At 33.7% G+C, this 17,843-nt stretch overlaps 3 protein-coding genes and 3 non-coding genes across 7 annotated transcripts; 5 read left to right on the top strand and 1 right to left on the bottom strand.

Annotated features, from left to right (window-relative positions):
* The first annotated feature begins 249 nt into the window (after positions 1 to 249).
* On the top strand, positions 250 to 3,040 carry LOC130505112 (uncharacterized). Its single transcript, XM_056999709.1, has 8 exons — positions 250 to 658; positions 840 to 979; positions 1,089 to 1,188; positions 1,279 to 1,377; positions 1,551 to 1,898; positions 1,985 to 2,077; positions 2,150 to 2,356; positions 2,454 to 3,040. Exons 1-8 carry the CDS (start codon positions 329 to 331, stop codon positions 2,712 to 2,714), a joined length of 1,578 nt encoding a protein of 525 aa, XP_056855689.1. The 5' UTR covers positions 250 to 328; the 3' UTR covers positions 2,715 to 3,040.
* On the top strand, positions 2,978 to 4,623 carry LOC130505113 (ankyrin repeat-containing protein BDA1-like). 2 transcript variants are annotated; one of them, XM_056999711.1, is made up of 3 exons: positions 2,978 to 3,102; positions 3,236 to 3,671; positions 3,755 to 4,623. In XM_056999711.1, the coding sequence occupies exons 1-3, from the start codon at positions 3,035 to 3,037 to the stop codon at positions 4,529 to 4,531; spliced, it is 1,281 nt and encodes a 426-aa protein (XP_056855691.1). In that variant the 5' UTR covers positions 2,978 to 3,034; the 3' UTR covers positions 4,532 to 4,623. The 2 variants fall into 2 exon arrangements, with proteins under 2 accessions (XP_056855691.1, XP_056855690.1); XM_056999710.1 differs by having other exon boundaries at positions 3,090 to 3,671.
* Positions 4,624 to 5,024: 401 nt separating this feature from the next.
* LOC130505116 (small nucleolar RNA Z107/R87) lies at positions 5,025 to 5,127 on the top strand. The gene has a single exon (XR_008941569.1). It is a non-coding gene; the product is annotated as a small nucleolar RNA Z107/R87 (small nucleolar RNA).
* A 101-nt stretch (positions 5,128 to 5,228) lies between these two features.
* On the top strand, positions 5,229 to 5,326 carry LOC130505114 (small nucleolar RNA R30/Z108). The gene has a single exon (XR_008941567.1). It is a non-coding gene; the product is annotated as a small nucleolar RNA R30/Z108 (small nucleolar RNA).
* Positions 5,327 to 10,673: 5,347 nt separating this feature from the next.
* LOC130505111 (polycomb group protein EMBRYONIC FLOWER 2-like) lies at positions 10,674 to 17,646 on the top strand. Its single transcript, XM_056999708.1, has 12 exons — positions 10,674 to 10,717; positions 13,361 to 13,508; positions 13,651 to 13,706; positions 13,860 to 13,953; positions 14,057 to 14,216; positions 14,294 to 14,353; positions 14,430 to 14,560; positions 14,736 to 14,798; positions 14,894 to 15,015; positions 15,196 to 15,260; positions 15,366 to 15,468; positions 17,370 to 17,646. Exons 1-12 carry the CDS (start codon positions 10,674 to 10,676, stop codon positions 17,644 to 17,646), a joined length of 1,323 nt encoding a protein of 440 aa, XP_056855688.1.
* Positions 17,647 to 17,689: 43 nt separating this feature from the next.
* On the bottom strand, positions 17,690 to 17,796 carry LOC130505115 (small nucleolar RNA R71). The gene has a single exon (XR_008941568.1). It is a non-coding gene; the product is annotated as a small nucleolar RNA R71 (small nucleolar RNA).
* Between the last annotated feature and the right edge of the window lie 47 nt (positions 17,797 to 17,843).

The following is a 17,843-nucleotide window of genomic DNA, read 5'->3' as shown; positions in this document are numbered from 1 at the left end:
GTTCTAAAATCATTTATTTTAACAACAAACCAAATAAATATGTTGATTGGAGAGGGAATAAAACAAAGCCAGAGAAACACATAGTTTACGAGAGACACTCTATGTGTCGAATTTATTATAAAGAAATTTTTACTAAGATAAATACATTCAATAATTACAAACAAATAATATATTTCATAAAAGTGAAAAGTAATACCCGCGCTTTCGAAGCGCGGGTCAAAATCTAGTATATTATTGTTTCTTCTTCATCTCCTCTCTCTCTCTCTCTCTCTCTCAATTGCATCATCAATTCATCATCCATTCTCATTCATTCTTCAGCTTCAAAGAGATGCCTTCGTCCTTCTCCAAGCCGACCCCTCCGTCTTCTCCCAACAGCTCTCCCCTGCTATCCCGGAACCCCTCCGAGGCCGACCTCCGTCTCCGCGAGGCGGAGGAGCGGCTGCGCGAGGCCATGGCGGAGCTTCAGCGCAGACAGCGCTCCGCGGCGCGTGGCTACCGCTGCGATCACGACGCCGACGTCTCCTGCGTCGCCAATGCGGTCGGCAATCTCTGCCAGAGCTTCCTCCTCTCCTACGGCGTCAGGGTCGGGATCGGGATCCTCCTCCGCGCTTTCAAGCTCGCCAGAGGCCATTCTTATTCCTCTCTCCTCGATCTCAAGGTCAGCATTTGAACGGAAAGGAAAGGGATATATAGACAATTGGTTTTGATTAAAGATAAATTGATCCAACATTGTTTTGAAATTAGGGTTATATTGGTATTTTACTTGTATAGGATGTGCCAAGAACTCGTTTGTTTAGTAGAGTCTTTGGTTATATGTGATCTTATTCACTCATTTGCAGCAACTCGTCTCGGAGACGGATTTGATTGTTAGGGAAGAAGCGTGTCGTATTGGTCTCCTTTTTGGTGGCTTTACCGGTTCTTATCACTTACTTAGATGCTGTTTGAGGAAGTGGAGAAAGAAGGAGACGCCTTTGAATTCGTAAGTTTATTATATGTTTGGCTTTTTTCTTTTTTTTTTAATTTGCTTCTGCTGTTTTGCTTGAGCATAGTGTGTTCCTTGTTATGAATTTGAGTTAAGGTTGGAACAGAGTCTTGGCAGGTTCAATTGCGGGTTTGTCTGTCCTGGCTTTAGATGACTCCAACCAGCGCCGCACGCTTGCTCTATACCTCTTGGCTAGATTAGGACAGGTACATCTCTAATGGTGTCATTGCCTGAGTAATATATCACTACACAGATGTGTTTGTGGTGAGTCTGATGATCTTTCGTATTGTGAACAGGCGGCTTACAATTCTGCAAAGTCTAAGAACAAGTTCCATCTTTGGGGATCCCATTGGAGACATGGAGATTCTTTGCTTTTTTCTCTTGCTTGTTCCCAGGTAATTGAGTTTCTTCCTTCTTCTTTTTTTCTTCTCCTAGTAGTCTAAATAGTTTAATAAATCTAGTGGAGAAGTTCATACAAGTGGATAGATGTTGTAATGATCAATGTGACTTGTTTTAGTGTGGAAAAGAAATGCTCTGTTTATCGTATTCTGATTGATGCGTGGTGCAGGTTATGTATGCCTTTATAATGCGACCTGAAACCTTGCCAAAATCATATAGAGAATTTATTCAGAAGACAGGACCAGTTGCAAGGCCTGTCTACCAGGCTGTAAGAGAATGCTGCAGAGGTGGTCCGATCGATGTAGCTTCCTTATCAGCCTATATTTCTAGTAAAAACGAAGCCAGTGACGTGAAGGTGGAAGAGTTTGCTTCCATCATCCCTTGTTCAGCTATTCATCCAAACACTAACTCGTGTCTGGCCCAAAATGCTAACGCAATGTCAGCTACATTCAAGAAAACTTTCCCATTGTACTTCTCCCTGACTTTCGTCCCATATGTTGTTCTGAACCTACAAAGGGTATAGCTTTTCAGAATCCTATTGGTTTATGCTTTGGTCAGACATAATAAGATGTATCTTCTGATGATGCTATGGTACACTTTCAGTTCATGGCTTCTCCTTACCGGACATCTTGGCATTCAATCCGAGATTCAGTTAGATCAACTTCCTTCTTGTCTGCTTTTGTCGGGATTTTTCAGGTAGCTTGGTTTTGACTCTTTTTTCACACATCCTAAAGCGTTCCTAAATACTTATGTCACATTTGCAAATAGGCTTTCATATGTGCCCACAGAAAAGTTGCATCCAAGGACCACAAGATCGTTTATTGGTTTGCGGGTGGCGTAGCAGCCCTCTCCGTTATGCTGGAGAAAAAACCGAGACGCTCTGAGCTTGCTCTCTATGTTCTTCCTCGAGCAGGAGATTCTCTGTGGGAGATACTTGTCAACCGCCACGTTCTTCCCGATATTAAAAATGCCGAGGTACAATTCAAGGGACCAGGATCTTTGTTTCAAACGTTCTTCCCCTTTAACAACAGTAGAACTGATCTTTTTTATTTATACAATCAATTGAAAACAGGTGGCTCTATTCTGTGCATGTATGGGAGGAATAATGTATTACCTAGAACATGAACCAGATACGTTGGCTCCGTTTCTGAGAGGGCTCATCCGACGGTTTCTTGCTAGTCAAATAAGCAATCCTAGCAGCAAAACCCGTCAAACCTCTTCCATGTATCTTCAGAGTGCGTTGGAGAAGCCGGAACCGTCTCCAGAGAGCGTAGAAGGTGAAAATCTGAAAGCTGAAGAGAAGTATAACCTGGAGGCTATTCCCGGTCTTTAAAGATGCTCTGACAGTTCCAAGAGCTTTTACTAGCATCATGATTTTGATATAAAGGTTACTGTTACATTTCCCTGGAAGAAAAAGGGTTCATTCCACAGGCTTGAATTATAGGTTTAGGAGTCTTGTTTAAGTCTCTTTGTTTCTCTTCCCCCATAATAACAGGAACTCTCCTCTTAATTGCAAAATTGACCCAATGGAACATAGAGTCTGGACTCAAGGCAGAAAGTCTGGACTTAGATAACTAGAATTCAAATGGTGTGTAATGCTAAAAAGTCAAACTGACACTTGTAACCATTTCTTTCATTTAAGGAACTTTTAATATGCTACGAAGTCAAATGTCAAAGGGAGTTTTCTGTAATAGAATAATAAATCGTGATGGACCATCATGGTAATATTCAAACCAATATCATCTGTTCTCTCTCTCTCTGTCTCCTTTGCATCATAACCAAAATGGATGCTTTTGAGACGCATCAACCGATAGAGATCCTGACTGATCCTCTGTATAACCCCTTTAATTCCAGGAGTGAAGAGCATGTCGTGGCCGGGAAGTTTCCACGGCAGAGGTCATCAGTCTATGATTTGGACAAAGAAGGTTTTACCCCTCTGCATGCGGCTGCAGGAGCAGGGCAAGTAGAGACCGTGAGGGCAATTTTGGGAATCGACAAGAAGTTTTGCCGGCTTAAAGGTAGAGATGGGAAGACTCCACTTCATGTGGCAGCGATGAGAGGCAAAACCGATGTGATCAGAGAGATTGTGTCAACCTGTGTTGACTGCGTAGAAGATGAGACGGTTCAAGGTCAAACTGCTTTGCATCTTGCTGTTATGCACCAAGAGACTGGAGCGGTGATAGCTATTGTTGAGTTGATCACGGAGACGAATCGAATTGAAGTGTTGTACAAGAAAGATGAACAGGGTAACACTGCTCTTCATCTAGCTACCTGGAGAAAAAATCGCCAGGTAAGAACCAATTTTGTTTTGTCTTTTAAGAGTAAAACCAAAACCTGTTTGGTTTTTTTTTAAATTTTTTTTATACCTTACAGGTGATTGAAGTGTTGGTTGAGGCAATACCAGAAGAGTCAAGGACATTTGAGGTGAATGCTATGAACAAGATGTGTCTCTCCTCACTGGACTTGCTGGTTATGTTTCCGAGCGAAGCTGGTGATAGAGAAATCTACGAGAAGCTTACCGAAGCTGGAGCTCAAAGAGGTGGTACAACCAATGTCCAAAGAACCACTTCTTCAACTTCCACATGCCAAGAGAGAGCACAAAGCCATAAAGATCTTGTAAAGTACTTCACTTTCAAAAAGCACAGAGACTCGCCATCAGAGGCACGCAGCGCTTTACTGGTGGTGGCTTCGCTAGTCGCCACAGCCACCTTCCAAGCCAGCCTGACTCCACCAGGTGGGACCTGGCAAGATAGCTACACACCTGAAGTTTCCAAGAACACGACGACGAATACGCCGGCCCAACAAGCTCATATAGCAGGGCAGTCTATCATGGGGACCTTTAACGGAATCGCTTTCACTCTGTTTGTCTTCTTCAACACGATTGGGTTTTCGGTTTCGCTCTCTATGCTCAATATTCTCACCCTCGGGTTCCCGTTGCGGTTCCAGCTTCAGATCTGTATGATGGCTATGTACTTCTCCCACAACACGGCCATGACCAGCGTCGCGCCTGATCATGTGAAGCTTTACTGCGTTCTCATCACGTCCATCCTTGCTGCTGCCACGCCAAGTCTGATGAGGTTGCTTGAGAAGCCTATGGGCATCCTCTGTCAATTATGGGACTCCATGTTACAGAAAATCTCTTGTCAGTAGATAAATATTTGATGTAGAGAGGTTTTGTAAACATAAAAGACGGTTCGTTATCTTATCTTCTCTTATTCACATGGAGTGTTGTAGTTGCATTGTCCTAGAACTAGAAACCAGCATTATTGTAGATCATGTTGGTAAGTAATGAAAAGAAGAGACCAAATATTTCAGTTACAAGCTAAATTAAACCAAAATCCATGCCAAGAGAACCAAAATAAAATCGTACCGAGATTAAACCAAAACATCCGCGAGAATTAAACGGGCCGGAATTGGGCCTCTAAGGAAGACCTAGCTAAACCCTAGCTACTACTCATCACACTATATAAATAAACAGCAATCGCCGTATGTTTGAATCATCAATTCCAATTCATAATCATTGTATCTTGTTTACGATTCCGTTGAATAAGTTCTTTTTTCTGTTCTGTTTTAGTTGCTGGTTTCTTCGTTCTCTTGTCGATAATCTTTATTCATTAAAATAGATTGAGAAAAAAAAAAAAAAAAAGGCAGTGACGACTCGGAAATATTCAAGCTCAACAGACCGTAATGAGGCGTTTCTTTCGAGATTCGTTTCTGTGTCGATAATCCCGCTGAACTGAGCCTTCTCTTTTATAGTATTTCGATACGCTTTTTTTTTGTTTCTATTTTATTCATTTTAATCGCTTTGATTTTGAAAATATTGATTTATTGTTTGAAATTGGGGATTGGAGATGACGATGAGGATATAACGCTCCCTCTTCTGAGTTCAGCTGAAGTAACTTGCAGGCAGAATCGAACCTAATATTACTAGCCACCACTGAGTCATCTCCTCCAAAATAATTATTGTTTTTTTGCAGCGCTGATTGATTTGGACTTGAATTTTTAATATCTTATAATTAAGCAATTAGATCTAATCCATCACTCGATCATACGATGATTATATTCTAGTCCCAACAAAACCAACACTGTGTTTTCATACTCATATCAGATTTCTTTTTTTCGATTTGAAAACAGCTTTCTATGCATTAAATTAAACGAAGAAGAAATGATAGGCCTTTAGGCAGTGTTTTGGTTTTAAAGAAACAAGAGAAAAGCTTGTTATACGTCGTCGTGATTTTACACATAGATCAGATTTTAATTCGTATGCTTTTCTCTGAGAGCATCTCCAAAAGTAGCTCTATTTTGAAACCACCAAAATCAAAACTTTAAATTTAAAATTTTTTTTATATTAAATATTTTTATATTTATTACATTTAACTAAAATTTATAAATAGAATATTTATATAATTAAAAGGATACAGTAAAATACATAACTAAATATTACATTACAAATATAATATTACATTATTCTATAATACTTTTATAAGAGTTCCAATATAATTAATTAGTGCAATTTTAAGTTTCTCTTTTAACATTATTGTTATCTAAATGTTTTTTTGAAAAGAAAACTTATTTTAAGATTTAATTTAATTTTATTTCTAAAAATTGATTTTATAAAACAAATTTGAAATATTTATGAATTATAAAATTTTGAAGAGTTAAGAAGTTTTGAATTTTTTTTGTAGATCAAAAAATTTATACGTAAAGTTATAAAATATCTTTTAGAAATATTCTAAGTATTTCCATCATGTTGTACTGCTAATAAAATCCGTATACATAAGTCGAGATCCCTAATAATGAGATGATTGATTTGAACTGATGAAATTTATATTCCAAAATCTATATATATAAAGTAGATTTTTTATGACATTTGGAATTGATGTTTGTTGACATGTATCCTTTTATATTCATTTTCTGCATTTTTAATTTTTTTTCAGAGATTTTTGCAATTTGGCATAACACTTTATAATTGTCCATTTTTCCACAGATTAACTCCTAAATTTTTAATTGTGATTTTAATCTCTAATGCACGCAAATGATTTCTATATGCAATTAATCATATCTAATTTTTTCACATTAACTATCAACTTATGAATTTTGATAATCTATTTTACTGGTTGATAAAATTCAAGATAAATAAAGAAATAAATAAATTAATATACATATATTTTAAATATTTTAATATTCACAACTAAAAATAGCATAAAAGTTTGCTATTTTATTATTTTTTACTATTAAATTTATTTTACTATTAAAATAATGTAATTAAGAAAGAAAACTAAATCACAACATAAGTTTAAACCTAAAACACAATTATAACAAAAAAGACAAAATAAGGAGATGAAAGGTGATAAGAACAAAGACTAATTTTCCCCACTTTATTCTATAGTGTATTAGGCAAAATAAATATATATCAGAAAAGAGTTAAAAATAAAATGTGAGATAAATAAATATTCCGAATACAAAAAAGCACGATCAAAAACTAAAGAAAAGAACTAAGAAAGCGGATCAAAGGAAAGATAATTACTGGAAGGTCAATATCATCAGTAAACATAAAGACACATGTGTAAAGCATCAAAAGCACAACCAGTATTTAAAATGCAAAACCAGAACCTTAAATCTGTATACATTTGATAAAATAGGATCTTGATTCTTTAAAAAAAATTATTGAAAAATAAAAGGACCCTGTGCTAAAGCTCCTTCGGCACATGTGTAGAGCCGGCACTGGAAACAGAGACACGCCCCTAGTGGCCCCTAGTGTTTTATAAAACACGCTTCGCAATACAATATTTAAATATACAAAACTTCAGCAATTTGTTTTGCTGTTTTTTTCTGACTCGTAATTTGACAAATTATTGGTGAAACTGATATATATATAAATCTGAGAAAATCGAATATATGAACAATGAATGTTAAAAAACATTTGTTAACAATCATAGTTCAAACAACTTCCCTTTTACCGTATTTGTTAATATGAATTATCTCCTGGAGTTTGAAGAATTTTAGTCCACGTCACAGGATAAGATGTCATCAGCTTTGCGTGGTGAAAAGGATTTAATTCAGGACACGCTATTCAAAATTATGGACTACACTGAGAAATAGTTTAAAAACTTAAGTTTTTTTTTCTTTTTGACAAAACTAGAATTCAATTTTCTGTTCCTATCTTAGAAAAAACAAGCTTAAGTTTTTGAGAAAGTTGGAATTCAAATTTCTGTTCATTTTTTAGAAAAAAAAAGTAGAGGACACACTTGAGGTTTTGAATAACACAACGTATTTTTCCGCCAAAAAATGCAAACGCATTATCTTACCAAAACCATAAAAACGTGTTTTCACGTCTAAATTGAAAAAGTCATTTTTTCGTCAAAACCACTAAACACACTTTTTGCGAAAACCGCAAAATATATCTTTCCATCGAAATCACAAAAATCATGTTTTCTGTCTAAATCACAAAATATGTTTTCCTGTCAAAATCATAAAATGCGTTTTTCCGCCAACATCACAAAACGTGTTTTCCATCTAAACCGCAATTTACATTTTTCTGTCAAAATTGCAAAAACGTATTTTTCCGCCAAAACCGCAAAACATGTTTGCCTAACCGTAAAATACATTTTCCGCCAAACCGTGAAACACGTTTTCCGGCCTAAGTCGCAAAATTATTCTTTTTCGCCAAACCCACAAACATGTTTTCCCGTCAAAACTTCAAAAACGTATTTTCCTACCAAAAATGAAAAAAATGCAAAAATTTATTTTCCGCCAAAACTGCAAAAACACATTTTCTCGTCAAAATCAGGAAATCAAATTTCTCGCCAAAATTGTTTGTTTGGCGGCTAAACTATGATTATGAAATGTGGAGTTATGTAAAGGAGCCACACTTGCTTATTTTGTTGGACAACTAAAGTTTGAATTTCCTGTATGCATGTTTTGGGGTACATGTCCGATTAAAGTCATTGAAAGGATTTGAAAATGGTCTATCTCACCATTCATATTTCATAATATGTGTCCCCCTTCCAAGCGGCGTATAAACAAAATGCTGAATAGAAAGCCATGAGGTTTGATTTCGTAGCGTTTCTTGTTTTTCCTAATCGGAAAGAAAACGAAACACTCTCTATCCTTTCCAAAATTAGTAATTTCATATTTTCTCGTCTTTCTCTATTGATGAAATATGATGGTAATTGTTGACAATCTAATTTATAGAGAAAAAGTCAAAAACAAATTACTACGGCCAACTTACTTAAACGTACAGTAGTACTTGATATCTTCAAATGAATAGAATAAAAATTGTCTCTATTGATGAAATCAGATGGTAATTGTTGACAATCTAATTTATTAAAACGTAAATAACCCTTAATTTATCTTAATATTTACCAATTTATGCCACTGCATTTAAAACAAATTAGTTCTATTTAAAATACTTTACAAATAAAATTAGAAGATATGACACTATCATTTAATTATCTTATTACCTTAATTATATTTTCAAGATCTTCTTAGAATCTTGATTTTTAATATGTTTAACAGTAATTGAAAAAGTTACCTAAAAATATGTAACAACTTCCAAAAAAAAGACCACGTGAAATTCGCCTAAAGAAATAAACAATCAATAATCATTTAACATTCAATCAATCAACCATATTAAATCATAAAATAGTTATTTCAAACAATACATGAACAAAATATATTTTCAAAACAATCTAAAATAATATTTTTCACTTTTGAGAGTTTTTTAATTTTTAATTTAAATACAAATTATATTTGAAAAAAATAAATAAAAACTGAAACTGAAATAATTTGTTAAGAAGAGAAAAATTCTAAAATTAACCATAACTATATCTTCTGTAGATTTTTTGTTCCATTGATTTGAAAAAAATATTTTTATTGATAAAAGACATATTAAACTAATGTTTCGCCTACTTACTTTTTGAAAATATGAAATGCATTCATTTAAACTACAAAAATATTAAATAAAATATTAAAATATATAATATATGCAAAAATATAAATATAATTATAAAGACATATTAATATAAGTTACATAATATCATTATCTATACCAAAATGAAACTATAAAATATGTGACTTTTTTTACTTTCCACATAGATTTTTGAATACAAAGTAAAATATAAAAATAAAAATAAATTAAAATATCTTTTGCATTCAGAACGGGTTTAAATTAGTAAGCTATATAAAATATCTCAAAATTTACATATATATAAGAATACACTATTTAATTAAAATAAACTAGAATTTTGTTAAAAATATTTCCGCGCTTTATAACCGCGAGTTATAATCTAGTTATGATTCTTTAAAATGACATTTTCTTTTATTTATGTGTGGAATCCATTGTGTAATTTATTGATGTTTGCATCATTAATTACTTTTTCATATCTGATTTAACGCTCCTTTTGGTTTCCTGATCATATCCATGAATCTGATCCGAGACGCATATTACTGTCAATTCTTGACTCGGTAAGTCTTGAAAGTTTCAGACCGTGAGAATCCACTTTGAAAGTTATATGTTTGACTTTCGTGAACTGTGAAGACTCAGCATACTCTGTTAAGTTTGTTTGTCTCAATCGTTTTTGTTATAACGAATGCAAGAAGATATTACAAAAATAAACAGATAAGCAAAATGACATATATTTTACTAACTGAAGTTTAGTTATCAAGTTATATTAAAACTACAAGAACACAAAATATATATAAGAGCCTTCTGATTCTAAAACCCTAGCACTAACGGTTCAAGGTACGTCAACAGTTTCTTGTGGTTCTTCTATAGTGTATATATTATCCAATGTCTTAAACTTTAGCTCTAAAAAAATTATGAAATAATTAAATTAAAAATGATGAAACATATATATACATACAGATTAAAACATTTAATTTTGCATATCTTCAAAATAAAAATATTATTACTTATACACTTAGTCATGTTTTAACCAATAAAAAATGATAAAATGAAAAATATTGCTAATAAATTTTGCACTGAAATTCGAAAACAACAATCATTTCAAAATGAAAATTTTACTTTACAACGACAATTAATTAAATTGACAGAGAGGTATTTTTTTAAAATAATAAAAACCATTAAAATAAATCTAGATATTCTTAGCATTTTTAGATTATCCATGATTTATATTTGACCCAAAGAAAAATATACTTTTCTATAAAAGAAAATATGGTCTTTGAATTTATCAACACATTTCTCTATTGCTAAAATACAGTGTTGTGTTATTGCGTCCTTTCGCTCTTCTGGTTTTTGTGGGTTAACTGTGATATTGATCTTGTAGCAAGAATGACAAACAGTCGTCTCATCACTCGTCGTTGTCGAACCTCTTGGTATGTTCTCTTTCACTTATAATTTATTTCGCCTCCAGTTGATTAAAAGCTTAAGAAGGGTCTACATCTTTAAGTGAAACTAATTTTGACCCGCGCTTCGAAAGCGCGGGTTTTTCTTTAGATTAAAGTTTACAAATTAATATTTTGGAATTGATGTACATTATTATGTTACAAATTCATTATATAAAAAATGAGTTTGTTTAAAATTATATAATGAATTAGTTTATACTAAATTTTGTATGCACACTTTTATATGACTCTTTTTAGATCTGAACATGTTACTATGGTTTGGTTCCAGGTCGAAGGCAAAGTGCATGTTTATTTTTATGCGACCCACAGTCTCTTTTTGATTCCGGGTCCTACCCGAGATCCAATCGGGTATCCAAATTAAGTGTTTGAAATGTTTTGTGTATATTAAGTATATTTAGATATTTCAGATATGTATTTGGTATTTCGAATGTGTTTTCAGTATTATAATTTTTTTTTAAGTTTACTGATAAATTTCAAAAAAAAAATTAAAAAAAAAATATTTTTTTGGGTATTAGGAAATGTTTATAGGTATTTTTGGTTCTTCAAGTCAGATTTACGGTAAACTTTTTTTCTAATATAAATATTTTCAGGTATTTGTTTGTGTTTTCGAATATTTTTTGTGTTTCAGTATTTTTGAGTTTTCGGGTATTTCGAATTTTTTTTAGAGTTCTAAAAATCTCAAACCAATTTGGACCTGTTATGTACCCAAAAAATTAAGTATTTTATTGGTACTTGAATTATGGACCCGGTCCCAAATGAATCGACCCGAATCCAACCAGAAAAATTTAAATATCTAATTATGTCCAAATTTTTAGGATCCGAAAAGTCTAGACTTGAAAGGAACCAATCCGAACCTGACCAAAAGACCTGTTTCCCAAACCTAATCTTTCCTATTATATTTTGTGTGCATTTTATAAGAGTATAGTTGTTGAGCTCGTGAGTTTTAAAATTTATTTGTTAGATTTTGCATATTTAATATTACAGATTTGTAAATTGTTTTAATAATTTTTAAGTTTATATTAAATAACAAATTTTTTATTTTAAATTATTTTATAAAGTAATTTAACGTAAAATATATGATTTTTCTTTTTTTTTACATTTGGTTTGCTAAAATGTTTATATTAGGTTTGATTTACTTAATATTTGGAATATAACGTAAGATGACATAGTATCATATGATGTATAGTATATACTAACTTATAAATGAGTTTCGAAATATTATTAAAACTAATAAACTTAGTGGATTTAAATAGCATATCTTCAGTATATTATTTTTTGTTTAAATATTTAGTACAATATATGATACATTTTGGTTTCTAAAGTTAAAGTGAAAATATAAGAATATTAAATTTTTGATTTGTTTTAAATTTAGCTGCAATTAAAAATTAGGTGGCTCAAACGAATATATAGTTTTGGTATAATGTTTTAGTAAACAAAATTATTTTGTATAATAAATAAAGTATTGATCATAACTAAGGTATTGTTAGAGAAATATAAAATAAATTATAAGATATAGTTTTTTTTGTGTACCGGTGTATAATAAATAATAGGATTGACTAAACCACAAAAACAGTTTGATTTCTTGGTATAAAGATATTATCATTTTATTAAATTGAGAAACTTATTTAAATATATATTTTTTACATATATATTGATAAAAATTTGATTTATTTGTTATAAAATTGGTAACTTAGATAAGATATTTATATAAATTTATGACCGAATTTTGAATGTATACATTTAACACATGTTTATTTTGATATATAAATATTATATCTTATTAGAGTTGTGAAAATCTAGGATAGTTATAACAATTTAAATAATCAAATATCATTTTAAACCTCAAGCTGTTATTCATATATTTGAAATTATCAAACAACCAGCACCAAATAAATAAATTACGAAATTTATTAATATCGCTGATTAAAAATGAGTAATATGTTAACGCATGGGATAAAAAACAAATATTTCTAATATACTAATGTACGATATACTAAAATATAATATATTATTGTACTATTATACATTTGGCCTGGGACTCTAGAAAATTATTTGATTTGGAGTGATTCATTTGAAAACCACTAAAGTGACCAATATATTTGAAAAAGAATAGAAAATTACAATAACTACATGAATGCAAAAGCTACATACCTATATCGACATATATACAAAATTTCTTTGCAAATAGTATTTGGTAAGTATCGAAAGGGATATATTTTTGTAATAGACCAGATATGTCACAAACTTCCTAAAAGATAAACAAATATCTATTAGTTACCTAAATATAAGAGAAAGATATTGATAAGATAATTTAGCAAAAAAAGTAAGAAAAAAAGATACTGATAAGATTCGTGTGTTACCAATGTTTTTGTTTATAATATTTTTTAATGAATTGGTCTAATACATTTTCATACAATTAATGAAAGGGTGCAGCAACCTTTTTTAAGTAGATTTTTTTAGAATGTTTCTTTTTTAGTAGTATAGATTTAGACAACTTTTAAGTACATGAGCATGCTTATGGATTCGATCGTTGGTGTAATAGTTGAAGAACTTTTATTGAAATTCTTTTGTATTTTTTTTTGTTTTTACATTTTGGTGGCGTATGAATTGCAGCTGTTCCAGAAGAACATATCAGATGCACCATGAAGACTTCCATGTGCATATGTCTGAAGAGGAGAAGATTGCTGCTGAAGAGAGCCTTAAAGCGTATGGCAAGACTATTGAACTCGACAACATTCTTCAGCGTCGTGCTAAAAAGAATGTATGTGTTTTTTTGGCTTTTGACATAGAAAATTCCCATGGATGTGTACTTTGAGTTGACTTCATTTGGTTATAAGCAAGCGTGTATGATCTTGTTATGCAGTAGAGTCTAACAGTTTTCTCTTATCTTTATTGCTGTGTAGCCCTTGTTTCTTCAGAGATCTTTGAGTTATCAGATTGAAGCCAAACATCAAAGGAGGTAAAGTTGTTTTCTTCTGCTCAGAATCTTCATCAGTTTTGTGTGTAACTATCAGACTAACCATTTATTCAGAACCCTAATGATAAGTTTTTGATAAGAAGTTTCTAAGATTCTCTACCACTGGTGAATAAATCATATATTACTGATGTGCAGAATACAAATGACTGTGTCGCTTTCGGACACTCAAAAACTGTTTCCTATATATGTTTTGCTGGCAAGACTTGTGTCTCCTAAGCCTACTGCAGAGGTAGTCGTTTCAACCTCAGAGAGAATCGGATTGATCTTTTACCTAATGTCATTTGAACTTAACATTTCATGGCTAACATTTTTTTGTAATTTTCAAATTATAGTGTTCTGCAGTATATAAGTTCAGTCGAGCATGTATCCTAACTGGTGTCCTGGGGGTTGATGGAGTTAGCCAAGCACAAGCCAAATTTTTCCTCCCTGATATGAATGAACTTGCATTGGAGGCAAAATCAGGATCACTGGCTATCTTATTTATCAGCTTTGGTGAGTAAGAGTGTGATTGTTGTGTATTCATTTATGTATATGTACAGATAAACTGATAAAATTATTCTTCCTTGTAGCTCGTTTGCAAAATTCTCAATTTGGCATTGGTTCAAGCAATATCCATTCAGGTATTTCCAGTTATAAATGTTCATAAATGTCTATTTCTTCTATAGATCATCATCATGAGAGTTTTTATTTACTTTGTTCTGGCAGGAGGAAATTGCCTATGGAGCAAAATACCCCTGGAATCTATCTACTCATCGTGGCAGAAATATCCAAATAAGGACTTGGAACAGAAAGCAAATTCAGTCTCTCTTGTTGAAACGCAGCCTTGCTCTGTACAGGTAAATTTGCCCTAAACCCTTTTTTTTTTGTTATCAATAAACTGTTTAAGTAGGTTTTATTGTTTCGTTTTGCATATTAACTTCTTTCATGTAACTTGACAATGTAAACTGGAAAGTGAATTTTGTTAGATCTTTTTATGAAAATATTACTGGTATGACTTGTCTATTTCTGCAGATACAGTCTATGAGTGAGGAAAAGTGTATTGCGATTCAGGTTCCAAGCAATCCCCTCACCTCGGTAACTTTCCGCACTTTTGGAACCCTTCCATCATTTACTCTAATACTAATTTTGTTAAATATCTTATAATTCGTGTACTTTTTTTTCGTTTGAAGAGCTCACCGCAGCAAATGAAAGTCACCATATCTGCGGAAGAGGTTGCACCGACGGAAAAATCTCCTTATAATTCACTTTCATTTAATGACGTCCCTTCTTCTTCAATGTTAGAAATTATTAGGTAATTTCAGTTTAATTGTATTATACTCCGTTGACCTGGCTGCTACCTCCCTTAATTTATAGTTATCGGTTTTCTTGAATTTTGACTGCCCCTCTCTATTAATTGGAAGTGTTACCTACAGCTTAATGAGTTATAATGTCCATGTCGACTCCAAATAACTCTTCTACATTCTTTGCATAGGTCGAGAGCAGGGAATGTAATTTTCAATTACATATACTATAACAACAAATTGCAGAAAACCGAAGGTATTTTTGTATAATCATTAACCTGTTTCGTACCCATATGATGTAACATATATATATATATATATATATATCATAACTTACATTTTGGATGTTATTTGTTTCCAGTAACCGAAGACTTTACTTGTGCAATCTGCTTAGTAAAATGTGCCAGTTTTAAGGTGGATTTTCATTTCTATTCTCACTCATACTCTGAGTCAAATATACATCTGTAGTGGACTATAGTCTATGTAGTGATGCAATCCTTTTTTTCTTCCCAATCATGTGATATCTTCTGCATTTGCATGTTTTTAGCTTTGATATCTTGCACATTTTGATCATTTAGAATAGGATTTAGGCTTCTTTAGCTTGCATTTTGCATGCATAAGTCCTTGTCAGGTGTTGGAGCATGCTATGGAGTTTTTGGAGGTGTTTGAGATGAGTTATGGATCAAAAGAGGTGAAAGGTGGGGATTGTGCAAATTAGCGTCTGGAGCGGGGTGTTTGGAGCGGGTTCGCAGGTCCGCTGTGATCCAGAGCGAGGTCGGAACGAGTACTTGGAGCGGCGTAAGTAACACCGCTCGGGTTTACGACGAGAAACGGTGTGAAGTGGCTGGAGCGGGGTCTTGGAGCGGAGTCACGACACCGGTGTGAGGTCCGGAGCGGGGTTGAGCAGCCATACGGAGCGGAGTCACCAAGGCCGCTCGGGTTTACCACAGGAGACGAAGCAAAATGGCCGGAGCGGGGTTAGCCAGCGGGGTTGCGACTCCGCTGCGTGTTTTTACTTATGCGACTTGTAATGCTTTTAAGGGCTTTTTAGACCTTTTATTATCAACCATTAGGGTTTGGAAGGATCATATAAATACTTTTTAGACCCAAATGATGGGATTATCTTATGATCTCTGAAGAAAACACAAACCTTTTGGTGATAAAGTTCTTTCCTTTGAATCAAATCATCATTTTGTTCTTGTGTTCTTGAGTTATTTTGAGTTCTTATTTTCTTTCTTTTCATGATTAAGCTTGAATCTCTTATGGGTTTGAGAAGGATCATGGTGATTAGTGAGTAGTCCTCTTAGGATTCATGGGTTAGGGAGATCAAGGGTGATTAAGCTAGATCTAAAGGGTTTTATGTTCTATCTATCTATTTCCTTGCTATTAGAGTAGTCTTATTGCTTCTTTTGAGTTGGCCTCTCAAAGGTTGATCTCTAGACATTTCACACCCGGAAGGTGTTTGATGAAATGTCTGAGTCAACTCTTCTAAGCTCTTAACACACTTTGCCAAAGGAATTTGTTGTTAAAGGTGTTAAGATGGCTAGTAGGCTTGTTTTTAATGATTGCTTTAGCAATATTCAACCAAAGGAATTTGATGCTTGAGTTGCTTTAGCAAATGAACATTCATCTAGGGATAGAGCTTGTTTAGCATTGTGTCTAGGCCTAAGATTGCTAGATTGATTGAAAGTCATCCCCTTTAGTTCAAAACTTGATCACCCAAGATCTAATCCCTATTCCCATGAGTTCTCCCATCTCATAATCAAAGAAAGTTTACAGTTTTACTGCATTTTAGTATTACTCTAGTTTAAAACTCATCTCACTTTTGGTTGCGCTTAGATTAAGCATGGATTTGTATTCTCAGTGCATTGAAATCACCTAGGATTGGTTCGACAACCTTTTATACTACTGCATTTGATAGGGACCCGAAAAGTCCTGTTATCAAATTGGCGCCGTTGCCAAGTTCTATTGTGATTTTGACATTGGGATTTAGTCATTTGCTTGAGACTAAGTCATTTTTTTTTTTCTTATTATTGTGATATTGGCTCTGCTTTTTCCTTCTTCTTTTTCATTTCAGGTATATGAACTTGAGAAGTAGAGGGACTACAACCTCACTCCTCTAGTACCAGACATCCGGGCTTTGGAAAGAGAGAATACAAGAAGAAGGAGAGAAGAGGAGCAACAGGCTCATTTCAACAGATTGGGTTTTGATATGGCTCACCATCAGAACCAGAATCGAGATGGAGAGATCCCTTTGGGAGCTGCCCAAGAGGGAAATGGTCAAGGAGCTCCTTCGACCACAACACCCACAGCGCCAAGCTCGCGCCATTGGAACCTATGATCGTCCTCACATTCATGGTCATAGGTTTGGGAATCAGGCACCACCGGTGGAGAACAACAACTTCGAGATCAAGTCAGGGCTACTCACACAATTGAGCACAACAAGTTTCATGGCCTGGCAGCTGAAGATCCTATCGATCATCTTGTACAAGTTTGATCAGTATTGTAGTTTGTCCAAGACAAATGGTGTCTCTGAAGATGCATTCAAGCTGAAGTTGTTTCCCTTCTCTTTGGGAGACCAAGGCACAATCAGTGGGAGAGGTCTGTCCCAAGTGACACTATCACCATTGGGAGGGATGTAAGGAAGCCTTCTTGGAGAAATTCTTCTCTACCTCAAGGACAGCTAAGATAAGGAACGAGATTTCTGGTTTCCAGCAGAAGAATCTAGAGAGCTTCAATGAGGCATGGGAGAGATTCAAGGACTACCAAGCTCAGTGTCCTCATCATGGTTTTCAGCAAGGAGAGCTTGCCTTAGCACTTTCTACAGAGGAGTTTCTCC

Source organism: Raphanus sativus, unplaced genomic scaffold, assembly GCF_000801105.2.
Source record: "Raphanus sativus cultivar WK10039 unplaced genomic scaffold, ASM80110v3 Scaffold2021, whole genome shotgun sequence".
Taxonomy (NCBI): domain Eukaryota; kingdom Viridiplantae; phylum Streptophyta; class Magnoliopsida; order Brassicales; family Brassicaceae; genus Raphanus; species Raphanus sativus.
Note: the sequence above shows the minus strand (reverse complement) of the source record. Positions and strands in the feature narration are given on the sequence as shown.

What these genes read in the sequence shown, in the direction of transcription:
- LOC130505112 (XM_056999709.1), top strand. Translation starts at nt 329, where the DNA reads ATGCCTTCGTCCTTCTCCAAGCCGACCCCTCCGTCTTCTCCCAACAGC. An exon ending in CCTCTCTCCTCGATCTCAAG is followed by an intron (nt 659 to 839) that starts GTCAGCATTTGA and finishes ACTCATTTGCAG; the next exon opens with CAACTCGTCTCGGAGACGGA. An exon ending in CCGATATTAAAAATGCCGAG is followed by an intron (nt 2,357 to 2,453) that starts GTACAATTCAAG and finishes AATTGAAAACAG; the next exon opens with GTGGCTCTATTCTGTGCATG.
- LOC130505113 (XM_056999710.1), top strand. Translation starts at nt 3,090, where the DNA reads ATGGACCATCATGGTAATATTCAAACCAATATCATCTGTTCTCTCTCT. An exon ending in CCTGGAGAAAAAATCGCCAG is followed by an intron (nt 3,672 to 3,754) that starts GTAAGAACCAAT and finishes TATACCTTACAG; the next exon opens with GTGATTGAAGTGTTGGTTGA.
- LOC130505111 (XM_056999708.1), top strand. Translation starts at nt 10,674, where the DNA reads ATGACAAACAGTCGTCTCATCACTCGTCGTTGTCGAACCTCTTG. An exon ending in CTCCTAAGCCTACTGCAGAG is followed by an intron (nt 13,954 to 14,056) that starts GTAGTCGTTTCA and finishes TTCAAATTATAG; the next exon opens with TGTTCTGCAGTATATAAGTT. An exon ending in CGCAGCCTTGCTCTGTACAG is followed by an intron (nt 14,561 to 14,735) that starts GTAAATTTGCCC and finishes CTATTTCTGCAG; the next exon opens with ATACAGTCTATGAGTGAGGA.